The sequence below is a fragment of the Poecilia formosa genome, unplaced genomic scaffold, assembly GCF_000485575.1.
Source record: "Poecilia formosa unplaced genomic scaffold, Poecilia_formosa-5.1.2 Scaffold94, whole genome shotgun sequence".
Taxonomy (NCBI): domain Eukaryota; kingdom Metazoa; phylum Chordata; class Actinopteri; order Cyprinodontiformes; family Poeciliidae; genus Poecilia; species Poecilia formosa.
In genome coordinates this window covers 1,350,465-1,363,855 of record NW_006800033.1, presented here as the reverse complement: position 1 = coordinate 1,363,855, position 13,391 = coordinate 1,350,465, and the positions used below count along the sequence as shown (strand labels likewise).

Here is a 13,391-nt window from a genome sequence, read left to right as displayed (position 1 = left end):
AAACATCAAATCAATTCAAACTGCACTCCAATGACCTTCAGAGTCACCAGATCAGCTCAATAAAGCAGCGTTAGGATATGGTGGCTGAACAGGAGAGTCACACCAGGGATGTCTGCAGCAAATGTATCATGCTGTCATGTAAGAACCACTGCTCAAAAGAGTCAAACTTCTGAGCAGTGTTTCAGAGAAACTAATCTATGCCACAGTGAATGTAGGCAAAAGTGAGTCACTTTTGAAAAGCTGTAAAAGAGGGACACTTTAATCTAGCTAAACTAAAGACAAATTTAAACTGATGTTATCTTCAGTTTAGTTTTAGTTTATGTAGCAATTACAATAAACCAAACAGTAAAAAAGAAGAGACTTATGTCAGTTTACCTGGATCAATAAACACCTTGCCTCCATTCGCCAGCTGACTCTACGGTCCGCCCAGCTTAACTAGTCATTGGCTTTGCACTGCGGCGCGTCAGAACAGGGGCTGGTTCCTAACGAGACGTTTGTTTCCCTATGTTATAGTAGCAGCCAGACTTAGTTCACAGACACAGTGAAATACTCATGTCAGCAGCATCTACTCGGCTGGGACGCGTTCAGCCTGGATAGCCTCCCGGTGTTTTCACACTTATTTCTCTGCCTTAAGCCCACTCGTTTTTTTGTTCTTTTTATTATGCGAGTTATTAGTTGAGCTGAACCGAAAATCGTGTTTTTTTTTCCCTTCACGTTTGTTGTGGAAAGGAGAGTGTTTATTTCCAAGGAGCGACTTCGGTGCCAAACTCAGCAGCGATGAACAAGAACGGGATTGTGACCGAAATCCACACGAAGATAAGAAAAGAGCCGTTCTCTACCAATTACGAGCTGGTGGGCAAAGAACTGGGCAGGTGAGTTGCTTTTGTTGCGTATTTTTGAACACCTCGGCGGCGAAAATCCGTCAGCTGACTCTCTGGCAGTGTTTCCTCAGGGGTCAGAGTTTGCAACAATGCATCGATAATCGAAAATCATGTAAACGTTTTAGATTTACTCTCTGCACGTGCTTGGAAAGCGCGTTAATTGGACAGTTATTGTGCGGCATTCAGTCTCGTGAGGTAGCAGCGCTTGGCACCGGGGGCTCGCGCACTGCTAAAGCGCTTTAGTGGATCTCTGCTTAACATTTCCGAACAGATTATTGTTGTTATTGAATATTTTAGATGCCTTGTGAGGTAGAATGAACTTAAAGGGTTACACCAACCCTCCTCCAGATGTCAGCGCTGCTGTCGGCATTAGAAGGACAATTACTTATGAATTCACTGCATCACTTTGAGTGTTTGACTCTTCAGCTGTTGCAGTATGCCCACGTTTGTGGTTGAATATTGTGGTTGTAAAAGTTTCAATTTCTTGAGCTGGGCATCAGATTTATACTACATAATTGTTGTCACGGTAAATAACAGTTTCATGCAATAAGATAATCCCAAAAATATAAATTATTGATTTTAGTGCAGACTTAAGATAAATTCTTGACAGTTTACACTTCCTGTTTCTATCAAGCTTTCATTAAATAACCTTTTTTTGTCTCTCATCCTTATGCCTATCTTTCAAGCTTAATGCAAGATTCATGTTTGCTTCAGTTAAAATTTGTTTAATGTAGATCTGAAGAACGTATATATATATATATATTTTTATTTCAATATCTTTGTGAGGAATATAATATTATCAAAGGACTGCTTACAGTATTTAGGGGGATATAAAATATCAGATCCCTGTCATTCAATTTGAAAATACATACTTGATAGACTTATCCTGTTCTTTATCAAAATCCTAGTCCCCGGTGTATTGGCAGAGTTACTGTGCTAATAAAGAGATTTAAGAGGCAATTCGGTTAATCATAATTTATATCATAATCACAATTTTCAGCGTTATTATTGCAACTTCATGTTGTGTACCTTCCCTTCAGACTGTTTGTACTCTGATTGCTAGGATTGGGCCAGTTTTGCTTTCAGACTCTCTGATAACTGTGACACCAGCCGCGGCTGGCCTCAGGTTGCCCATGAGGTACAGATTAGAGAAGCCTCTAAAACTCCTTCCGCTTCTCATGGTTTCAACCCGACAGCATCCTGAGATCAGGCCCCATAATCGCATTAGGTGAAGGAATGTATGCGGACGCACAGCAGGAAATCAAGTGTAAAGTCTGTACATTAATTTGTTCACCACATTAGAGAGAGGTGGTGTCTGTTTCAATATTTCCACACTTGCCTTCCTTGAACCGTGTCCAGTTGAAGAAACCATACGGCTCGGTGGCTTTTCTTTCAAGCTTCATCATCTTGCTTTGCATTATGAGATTTAGTCAAAACCAGGAACTGGAACTGCTCTTCTGCATGGGAAACGGGCATCTACAAGCTGCAAGAGCTGTCATTTCACATCTGACATGAGTCAGTGACCTGCTGAGGGAGACAAAGCACAGACGCAACAGGAAGCTGATTTCTCAATCAAATTACCTAAATCTCTCAAGTGGAAGAAGGGAAATTAGTTTTGTGTCACTATAAAGCTGATGATGGATGACAAATGTTTTTTAACAGATTCTGTTGGAAGATAAACCTAAAACTTCCTAACGGTTTCCTTTACATAATGGCAACTTTAAATGTCAGGGTTTAAAAATTCCTCATGCGTTTGCAAAAAAATTAAAATACAATGAGTGAAGCAAAGCTTCTGCTCGAAATATTACCAAAATGTTCTGTGCTTCTGAAACATGACTGTGAACATAGCCAGCTGGAAGATGGCCTTGTTTGGTGACCTCTGACCTGCTGTCAACCTTTGAAAAGGTCTCCTGTTGCTCTTTTATGTTTCCACTTGTCACTTCTTTTCACTCCATATGTAGTTCCCAGCCCACAGATCTGAACTTGGCTAATTAAGTGTAAAGAGGCTGTGACGGCTTTCGTCTTTTTCACGCCGAACAGTGACACATCACCATTCTGTGTGCCTGGTTAACTACACAAGAGATGAAGAGTCTGGGCCTCCCAGCAGCCCGGAGAGGAGCCAAAACAGAGCTAAGCCAGAAGAGCTGCTGTTTTTGGTCAGGCGCATAGTGGTCTTGGGTTAAAAACTGTGTGGGAATTTGTCTGAAACCATGCTGACGGGTGTTTTCATTTATATTCAGTCCTGCTCTTCAGCTTTTCACATTCAACTCTGTTTTCCCAGAGACTCAGAGTTCTTCCTTGGACATAGATGTTTACAGTGTAGTGTCCACTTTTTTGCATGCTTATAACACTCCAACAGACCTAGAGCAAATTACCCACTGTCTGACCAGGGTCAGGTAGGTGGTCCTGGTCTGGAGGCTGCTGTTTTTAGCTGACTGGTCAGCTTTTGTATGTCTTGTCAAAGGAGAATCAGTGTCTCGCTAAGGGTCTGGGTGGAGACATCAACACTAATCCATTTGTCTCCGCTGCTGTCAGCTGGGAAGAAAGGGAAGTGGACAAGGCCTTATTATCAGCGTGGGAGGGGACGGCGGGCAATTTTGTCGGTTTGACACTTGGTGGCAATTTTGCACACATCGGACATCCTGCCGCAGCCATGGGTGACCCTTAGTACCTTCTTTGACTTCGTGTGCTGAAAAAGTTATCTCAGAATTTCATTTTATCATCATTCAGTTGGGCGTTTTCTGTTTTTATTATTTGGATTTCCAGCAACTCGATTGTTGCATCTTCGTTGTGCTTATACACTTATCAGGTCCTTGCCCACTTTCAGCAGCACTTGCCAAAAGTTTCAGGCTTATCTGTCTCTTGTCAGACCCTTCTGAAGACTAAAGGCGAGGGAGGAGAATAAGAAAATTCAACTGAACATCTGATTCCACCCTCTAGCAGAGCACTACGGCATTCAAATGATGCTTCTGAACAGCCTTATCTTTGTGTCAGTCCATAACAGTTCCTTTTGTCATGCATATATTCATAACCTGCTTCATCAGAAACAATCACTCATTGTCATTTATCTGTCTCTTCGCTAATCACTCCCTTCATATCTCCCCTTTTTTTTTTGGTTCCCAGGGGAAAATTTGCTGTGGTGAAGAAATGCACTGAGAAGGCAACGGGAAAGCAGTACGCTGCCAAGTTTCTGCGAAAGAGACGAAAGGGAGCAGACTGCCGCATGGACATCTTCAACGAGATAGCAGTGCTGGAGCTGGCCAAGGCCAACCCATATGTGGTGGGACTGCACGAGGTCTACGAAACCAACTCCGAAATTATCCTCGTTCTGGAATGGTAAGTCAGCACTTTTAAACTGTCTGAAAAAAAAAATGCATGCTCTACTTAAGTGTTTCTGTTTGCAAACAAAGTCGGCCATCCTTGTTCCACTGCTGATGAGATGGATGCTGTAGTAATTTTCTCAATAATTCATCATTTTGGAAAAGTTCCAGTCTAATGATGTGGCTTTTCATCACTTAAGATCAGAAAATCTCTTAATCGTTGGACAACAAAAGCATCCTTTGTCTGGTTGCTCACCCGGTTTCTAGTTGATGTGAAAGATTTTCTTTTTTAGTTGATCTTTACGTCAGAACACATTTTGTCATGCAACATCCTGTGCTTTGCATGGGCATAGCTTCTGGGTTTTCTTATGAATAGAGATGTGTGTCTAATGCGCAGCCTTGAGTTATTGTTGCATACAGTCTGCCTTATATGGAAATTCTCTCTCTGTGGTTATTCGCTCTTCCTGCTTTACCGTCTCAGGTTCTTGCTGTAGCAGATGACAGGAACTGTCACTTTAAATGCTAATGTTGCATGTAGAGTTCTGTGAGTAAATGACTTATTGAACCACAGATTACTCATTGAAAATGTGCTGATCAGTGCTTAAGGCAGTGTTCTGCCATTGACTACACATGGAAACTAGCCAGACATTGTCACTAAAACAGAGGAATCCTCTTGGCTGTCTGGTTGTTGACTGCTATGATTGAGTGATGTAAGACGTAAATGTCCCTTGGCTGCTACAATAACATTGTGCAATTAGAATTCAGGAAGGCTGCTTAGTGGACGAATTACCTCATTAGAGATGGCTAACGTACCTTTTTACTGTACTGCTCAGTGACCAAACTGAAGACCTCACTGGTCATCCCCATCCCAGACTTGAAATGCTTCTGCAGAACAAAAGCTGCTCTGTGGCAGCATTTCACTACTTGAATCAAGTGTGAAAGGGGAAGTAGCACCACAGCTCAACTCCCCATGCCTGCAGAGAAAACATAACAGTAGGCCAGTCAGCATGGGTCCTCAGTTACCCTTACAGCACACGAACAATATCGTAATACTCAGCAGCAGGGCTTTTAAATGTCAGACACCACCGCCTTCCTTGCACACGAGGCGTCAAACTTGATGTAACACTAAAGGTGAAACCCATAAACCAGTTCGAAGCTGCATCTCTGAAGTGTCAAACCTCGTTTTCAAGAATTGCAAACCATTTTCCATTTCCTGTGGCTTTAAATGTAAGCGTCAAGCGAGGCTCCCAAAAGCAGCACACAGCCCCATGCTTGTTTTAGATGTTGTGCATGCACTTGTGCACACGTCACAGCCGCAACCACATCCGTGCCAATGACAAAGAAATGGCAAAGGCTGATTTCTGATAACCTGAAAATGCAAGCTTCGATGTATCTGTTCCAAAGAAACCTGCAGCAAGATGATGACACATTTTACAGATTGTCATTTTGATGACAAATGAGTTCTCAAGGGTACTTTTAGCCGGTAGATCTCCCAGTCATTGTGACGTAGCTTTTCATTTCCTTTACTTGTTGTGCACATGCCTAAAACTGTATCATGAGGTTTTGTTTTGCTTTTTTCAAATCATACACACTTAAAATAATTATAGTAACTTAAAGATGTAAAATATACATTGCTTCAGTCTCTTATTTCTTACAAAGTAAATCCTTTTATGTTTCCTTTAAATGGTCTCCTGTTTTTTTGGGGGGGGGTTCTTAATGTCAGTATAACACCGACCTCACTGGACTTGAACTGAACCATTACCGACACAAACTATTGTCCAGGAAAGTCATCCAACTGTAAGGTTATCCTTGGTGACACTGGTTGGCAGGCTGCTGACGTAAACAAGTGCCCAAGCTCGGTGGTCTGGTCTGCCAACATTGGATTTGATCAAATGGCTTCTGCTGCAGATTAATAACAGAGTTTGTTTTTTTTTTCTTAACAAAGACAATGCCTTATTTTCCTCTGTCTCTGTACCTCACCTTTGAAACTGACTTCAGGCCGGGTTTGTGTGCTTTTACACGTTTTGCCACTGAGTCACTTTTGCTCCCAAAACAACATCGAGTACGTTTAATGCCTTTCTTGGAAAGAAGGAAAACAAAGCGTTCTTGGTTAAAACATGTTGTCTCTATTGAATTTAAGCAAAACAGACTTTATCAAGATAGCAGCTTCCTAGATGGTTCTCTGCTGACAGCTTTATGAAGGCAGTGAAGCACTTTGTCCTTTCAGGCGCTTAGCTGTTTGAACAGACTTTGGAAGTGCTTGCAGGAGAAATTAACGTTGACAGTTTTAAGTTTAGTTTTGGAAACTGTGACTCGGGAAGAAAAAGGGTTTTCTTCTTGCCACTGAAGTCAAAAATATTCAGTGGATTTGAAGCACGAAGACTGGAATTGCATCCAGTTAGTGTAGAAATGAAAAAAAAAAAAGTCAGAATAAACAGTTTAGCTGCTTTGAGAACCTTCATTATTTATGGAGGTAGGATGCTTGTTGATACAGTTAAAATCAACAAACAGTTTATGAATGGCCATGACATGTTATTTTACAAAATTTGTTAAAAGTAGAGGCCTAGAAAGAGACGAGAAAATGATGGTTATGTAACATTGTGCCCAGGGCTTGCTCCCAAAGCTTTCCCTCTGAGGATGAAAAGTATGTGTGCCTTCTAAAGCCCAAGCACATGGTTGTAGTTTCTTTCTTTTTTTTTTTTTTTTTTTTTTTTTTTTTTGGGAGGGGAGACCTTTCAGCTCAAGGCTCTGATTTGACTGATCTTGGGCATCTAACATAAATCCACTATGTCTCCACTCTACTTAACTGTGTTGCACAAGAACACCAAGAGCCGTCAGGAATCGGACAATTTCTGCCTCGAAAACTTTGAGTCCAAAATTATTTATTTAACAAACAAGTCAGCAATTTTGCAGGCTGAGGTTACACCTACCCTCTCTTTGTGACTTCATACAGGTTTAACATAATTTCCTTTTGTATTCACAAATGTTCTAGGCTTTGATTAGTTTTGCATTGTTGGCCTCTGCTTCTTCCTCCTATTTTACTAAACTCAATAGGTATATATCGGGCTGTAATAGATCTTATCACAGCCTCTTACCTCATGTAACATTCTTATCTCAATCATTTTTTTCTAAGGGTAGGAAGGCACACTCGCAGGCAGGATGCCTAAAATGTTATTGATTTATGTCCGGCCCTCCTGTATGTGTAGATGTGGTCAAACTTTGATCTTTAAAACCAAAGTACAGCAATGAATGTATCTTTTGCAGAAATGTAGGTTTCTATATGTTGCTGGTAACTGATGTGATTAATTTATTCCAATGTCTCCATCTTGTGCTGTCGCTGCAGTGCTGCAGGTGGGGAGATCTTTGACCAGTGCGTGGCCGACAACGACGAAGCCTTCACAGAGAAAGACGTGATACGACTAGCCAAGCAGATCCTGAATGGAGTCGCCTTCCTGCATCGAAACAACGTTGTCCATCTGGATCTGAAAGTAAGGACACAATTTCTAGGACAGGGGAGGACAAATTATGCCCTTGAGGCACACAGTGATAAAGAGGGTTTTTCTGTTATGCAACCAGAGCTCATTCGGTGCGTAGTGACTGTGTTCCTGTGAGGAATGAGTTCAGTGATCTTAACATAGCTATTATGTTCAGTTCAATGCATTCTGTTGTAACAATGTGTTCAACCGCTTTCTGGTTTCTTCTTACAAAACCACACATTCATTGAACTTTACCACTTACCCACCCCCAGAAGTAGACTCAGTTGCATTCACACTTTGATTTTTTCCAAACTCTAAACAAGCCTGGCGGTGAAGCCAAGAGGAACCTGATAGGCTCAGTGAATGATCTGAGATCAGAACAGCAACCTGTAAGCTAATGAACTACACCTTAATCTTGTCAGGAGTGTCTAGCCAGAATACCTTGAATTCATTCACACGGACAGCTGATGACGCCGGCTGTAAGAGCTCAGGCCACTTCAAGTGTGTATATATAGTCATTATGTAACAGAACTTTGCCTAATCTTTGTGTGTGTTTTCTCTCCAGCCCCAGAACATCTTGTTGACCAGCGCCAGACCCCTGGGGGATATTCGTATTGTGGACTTTGGCTTGTCCAGAAGGATGGACAAGATCGCAGAGGTCAGGGAGATTCTGGGTACCCCAGAATATGTTGGTGAGTTCTGGTTTCAGCTTTTAAATTATCAGATTCACATGTATCTTTTCACATTTGAGTGCTCATAATTCATGACTAATTGGGTCTGTGCTTCTAATTTTCAGCACCAGAAATCCTGAACTATGAACCCATCAGCATTGCTACGGACATGTGGTAAGGGTGCTACTTTGCTATTTGTTTTAATACAGTAGAATATATACATCACTGATTCAACATGAATAAAATAATTAGAACATTTTCAGGCTTGCAAGTCAAAGAGGTAATAGTCATTCAATTAGGGTTTGTAGGTTATTAGCCTTCGAAGGCTGAAGGTTTGAAACCCATGCCATACAACAACTGGATTTTGATACAAAATGACATACCTATTAGATAATTGGTTGAAGAATAAAGGCTAAATGTCCAAGCTTAAAGTTGGAAAAATCATTAGAATAATTGTAAAATCCAATATTGCTGCCTTGTACATAAAACTTTGTAAAAATGGTCACAAAATAGTTTTATTTGCACTTTTAGCAGTTTGTTGTTTTGATGTTTTAAAATGTGGGAAAATAAGTTGGCAATAGTGTTTAGTTTGGATGTCATTTGGCAAATTCTTCTGCGTTTGTTATCAACTTGGAGCAGGATCATGGTTAAGATCATGGCTCAAAGGAAGTCAGGCAGATTGTAGTCATTGTGAATTGTGTGAAACCATCCAAGAAGACACCTTTGCCCCATAACATCCTCCTTCCTCTCTCTGTTCCAGGAGTATTGGGGTCCTGATCTACGTCATGCTGACGGGCGAGTCTCCATTTCTGGGTGATGACAAGCAGGAGACATTCCTCAACATTTCCCAAGTCAATGTAGATTATTCCCAGGACACGTTTGAAGGGATCTCCTCCCTGGCAGTTGACTTTATCAAGTCCTTATTGGTGAAAAACCCCAGGTGAGGATTTTATTTGGAAACAATTTACTTTTTTCATATGTATGAGTGTGTTTTATTCCTTCACTTTAGACATCCAGTACTGTTGGTCTGGCTTCCTTGAATTGAGTGTGTCAGATTTGCTCTGCAGCAAAATAAGAATCGAAAATATTCCTCGGTTGTGCAATTGACTTAAAGATGAAGTTAATCGGATACTTTGAGCTAAATCAATAATCTGCTTCTATCTGCATCACCTTAAATGGATTTTCACACCAAGGAAGTGAGTCACGTTCGCAACCAGCGGAACTACATGCGTGTGGTTACATGATTCACGTTACTGTTACACGAAGCCATTTCCTCTTTCTGCTAATTCTAACTTCAAACTTGCTTCATTTACAGAAAAATGCTCATTTTATTGATTTGGACACAAAATTAACAGCCTTGCAAGTCTGTTTGAAAAAAAAAAGGAAAAAGTTCTGATTAACCTCACTTCTACCCTAATTAGACTCCTCCAGTGAAGAGGCCTTCATTTGCAGCTATAATTTGTCTGTCTCACGGCCAAAGCCGCAATCTCGAGTCAGTATCATTTAATTGCAACAGATTAGCGGTTGCAACGGGGGGGGATGCAAGTTTTTCTTATGATTTTGGGTCTTAATGAGACAAAGGGAACAACATTTTTTAGAACTGAAAGTACTGTTTATGTGGTTTTGCGAAACCAGTGATGAAAAGGAACATACCCGACGTCTGAGAGAATTGATTGAATTCGGAAGACCCGGGCCATCAAATGATTATACAAACTGTTTGGGAATTTCCACTCATCCACAGTGTTATTGTGTTTGTGTGCACAGGAAGAGAGCCACGGCAGAAGAATGTCTCAATCACCCCTGGCTGAACCCCCTCTCCCCCTCCCACCCGCACCTCCACGCGATGTCGGCCTCCTCGCTCGACGAGCCCGAGATGAGCCAGTCGGAATCGGAGCCCGAGAGCCCGGCTCCTTCCCCGGAGCTGGCCTTTGAGTCGTTCCTTATATGCCCGGTTCAAGGCGAGCTGAAGACGGGCCGCCACGCCTTCTCCTTCAGCGAGCCGCCTTTCCGCACGCGGTCCGAAATAAAGCAGGAGCTGATATGCTGACCCGAGTTTCACTTGCGGTGAGAGACGAGACGGATCCAAACTGAACGGAGCAGAGGCTGAGGAGCCGGGGGGCCGCGCTCTGCAACTGCTTTACGCCTGGCTGCCTTTACTGCTGTGATGTCTTTAAGCTGAACTGTTTGTGGCTTCATACCTCTGCCTGTTTTTGTGCGACTGCGCTTTTGAACGGATTTGGAAAAACTGCGCAGCAGGAGAGGCGTTTGAGGTCGGACAAAGCAGGAAAAAGAAGAAGCGGGAGATGACGCACGAGGACCTTGTTGCATGACTGCACTGCTGCCTTAAGAGTGACAGAACTGAACTCGGCTGCACACTGTCCCCTGCACTGGTTTCGTTTTACCTGTCCAGCCTGTTGGACTGGGTTGCAGTACTTTCGTTCTTCGCGCATCAGAATAATTTATCCCTCTGTTGACTTGTAAATAATTTCTCTGTAATCCTTTGAAGACGGTGAAGAACTGAAATCTGGTTCTATTAATAAAAAAATAAAAAAAAGGAAATGCAACAGAGGGCAGCACCTATGCTGAAGCCAGACATTAAATACTGTTTTTTTATGTTTATTTATGTTTGACTCATATTGCCTCAGCCCCTTAATATTCAAGCCACATAAATGCCTGAGATTAAGGCTGATATAGTAGCATTCTTATTTTTTAAGACAATCTTGAGCACTTTTTTATTTTGTTTGTTTAATTAATGGCTCATGAAGCATAATCCACTGTTGCACAGTGTACTGTACAAATAAACTGTTTTTCATCCCTGTTTTTGCCACGTGACCTGAATATAATGTGCCATGTATTTTTTTTTTTTTTTTTTTTCCCAGCCACTCTTGTTAAATTCAGTTCAACCTTATATTTTTGGCTTTTGCACAGGTTGCACAAAATATTTTGTACCCCCACGGAAGGTTGCTTCTAGATTCATGCTTTTTGTCCAAGAACGAGGAAACCATAGAAGTCTGAGAGCATCCGCCTGATTATTTAATTTGTTATAAAAAAAATAAAAAAAAAATCTTAACAACACAACCTGTGATTCCTGCCTTCAGATTTTTTGGGAGCAGAGAAATCGGAAAGCATTTCTCAAAACTAAGAAAGTACTAAAATGTATATTGTGAGCTGTGAGAATTAATCTGAAAAAGAAACAATTTTCTACCACTTGTCAACGTTTAGCATCGATACGATATTCCTTTTTGTACAGCAACGGATTCATTCCTGTTTTCTGCTCTTGAATTTCAGAAAGGTTTGCACTTGTCCTTGCGGACATAATGTTAATATAAATACATGTTTGTTTATGGCATGCATTGCAAAATGTACTAAGAAAAAAAGAAAATACATGTCCTTTTGTACCAAACACTGTTGTCGTATTCTTATTAAAATAGAACTACATTTAATTTTCAATTAACTAAAGATTTGAAGCACCTTGTTTGTACAGGACAGGGGTCATCGACCTTTACAATTCAGAGCCGTTTTTTCCTCTTGCTTCTACATTATATTTATCTTGAGTTGTAAAAACTACTTGACCCCCTTTGATTAAACGTAGCTTATCAAGTTTTATATGTGTAATATAACATTTAATTGTTTTGCGGTTAAAGGCCAATACCTTCTTTTTTTTATGTCTTGGAACAGTGAACTTTTGCATATATATATTTCCTTGAATTAGACATTCGACACAACTAGCATACGGTCTTGACGCCACACATTACAAGATTATAAGAACTCTTTGTAGTGAGAATAGAGCAAAATTGCATAGAGAGGCAATGGCCAGGCTAGGATAACTCTAAAATGTCTAATGCATTTGAAAACTTGGTATTGGACTTTTTGTTACTTCTATATCAAAATAATACTCAGTTCACTTTGTATTAATTAGCCCAGCCTATTGAGAACCAATCTGGAGGGACTAAAGAGACACGTGCACATCCACAGCTTCAGGTCGGAGACCTGTTAGGCAGCGTAGGACATTTTCTATAGTGCCAAAATAAGTGAGCACAGCACCGATGTCATCGGAAAGAAGAAAAAAGGTGTAAATGTCTGTAACTTGATCAGAACAGATCTCTTATAAAAAGTCTCACTTTTCTTGTTTCCGGGTTCTCTAACTTAGATGAAACACGAAAATACAAGCAGAGATCTGCGCGAGTGCAGGAAAACATGTCATCACACATTTCACTAGATCACACAACATAACTGAAGGGGGGGTTTATGCACACAAGCACCAGAGATATGCTATAAAATACCTCAGTTTGCACTCCTTTGATAATTAATAAAAAATTAAGATAAATAAGTAAGTAAACATCCTTTTATCAGGTGATTGAAATCAAAATCTGTGCTGCTTTTCAGTACATTTTCCAACAAACATAACTGTGTGAGGTTTGGACTAACAGCTTAAATCCTTCCTTGCTACTTTGGCATCACTGCTTGTGCTATCGGAAACAAAATGATGATAAATTCTTTGAAAAGGGAAGGGAAAAACTCCAATTCTCAGACTTTTTAGCTAACACCTACTATCTAAATGTCCTGTTTCCATCTGATGCTTCTATTTAATTGCAAAGGAAAAATGTCTGGAGGAGGCTCCCAACACATATATTTATGAAGTTTTTAACAATTCTGACACGATTTTACAAGGAAACAAGATAAAATCTTCCTACTGGAATGCACTTTTATCGAACACGTGATTGTGAGCGTAAAGCACCTTCACATTTATTGGCACCTCTGGCAAAGGTGTGTTAAAAACTATCCAAAACATTTTCATTTCAGTAGCACAATCTTACACTGAGCATTTTTAGAGAAGCAGCACCTTTAACTCGAGTGCTATTTTTACAGAGGAAGAAATGGCCACACTAAAAATGTGACACAACAACCGGTGAATAAATGTTACTGACGCAGCTTCAGATTCTGTTTCTTTTTAAAGAATGATCAAAACATTCAAGTTTCCTGGATCTTTCAGACTCTCGTCAAAACAGTAAAGGCAAGAGAGCATGCCGTCTAGCATGCAGA

General features: G+C 40.7%; 1 protein-coding gene across 1 annotated transcript; it reads left to right on the top strand.

Moving 5' to 3' along the window:
- Positions 1 to 468: 468 nt before the first annotated feature.
- Positions 469 to 11,743, top strand: stk17al (serine/threonine kinase 17a like). Its single transcript, XM_007558140.2, has 7 exons — positions 469 to 872; positions 4,005 to 4,217; positions 7,545 to 7,689; positions 8,243 to 8,369; positions 8,474 to 8,522; positions 9,109 to 9,288; positions 10,113 to 11,743. Exons 1-7 carry the CDS (start codon positions 778 to 780, stop codon positions 10,393 to 10,395), a joined length of 1,092 nt encoding a protein of 363 aa, XP_007558202.1. The 5' UTR covers positions 469 to 777; the 3' UTR covers positions 10,396 to 11,743.
- Positions 11,744 to 13,391: the final 1,648 nt, after the last annotated feature.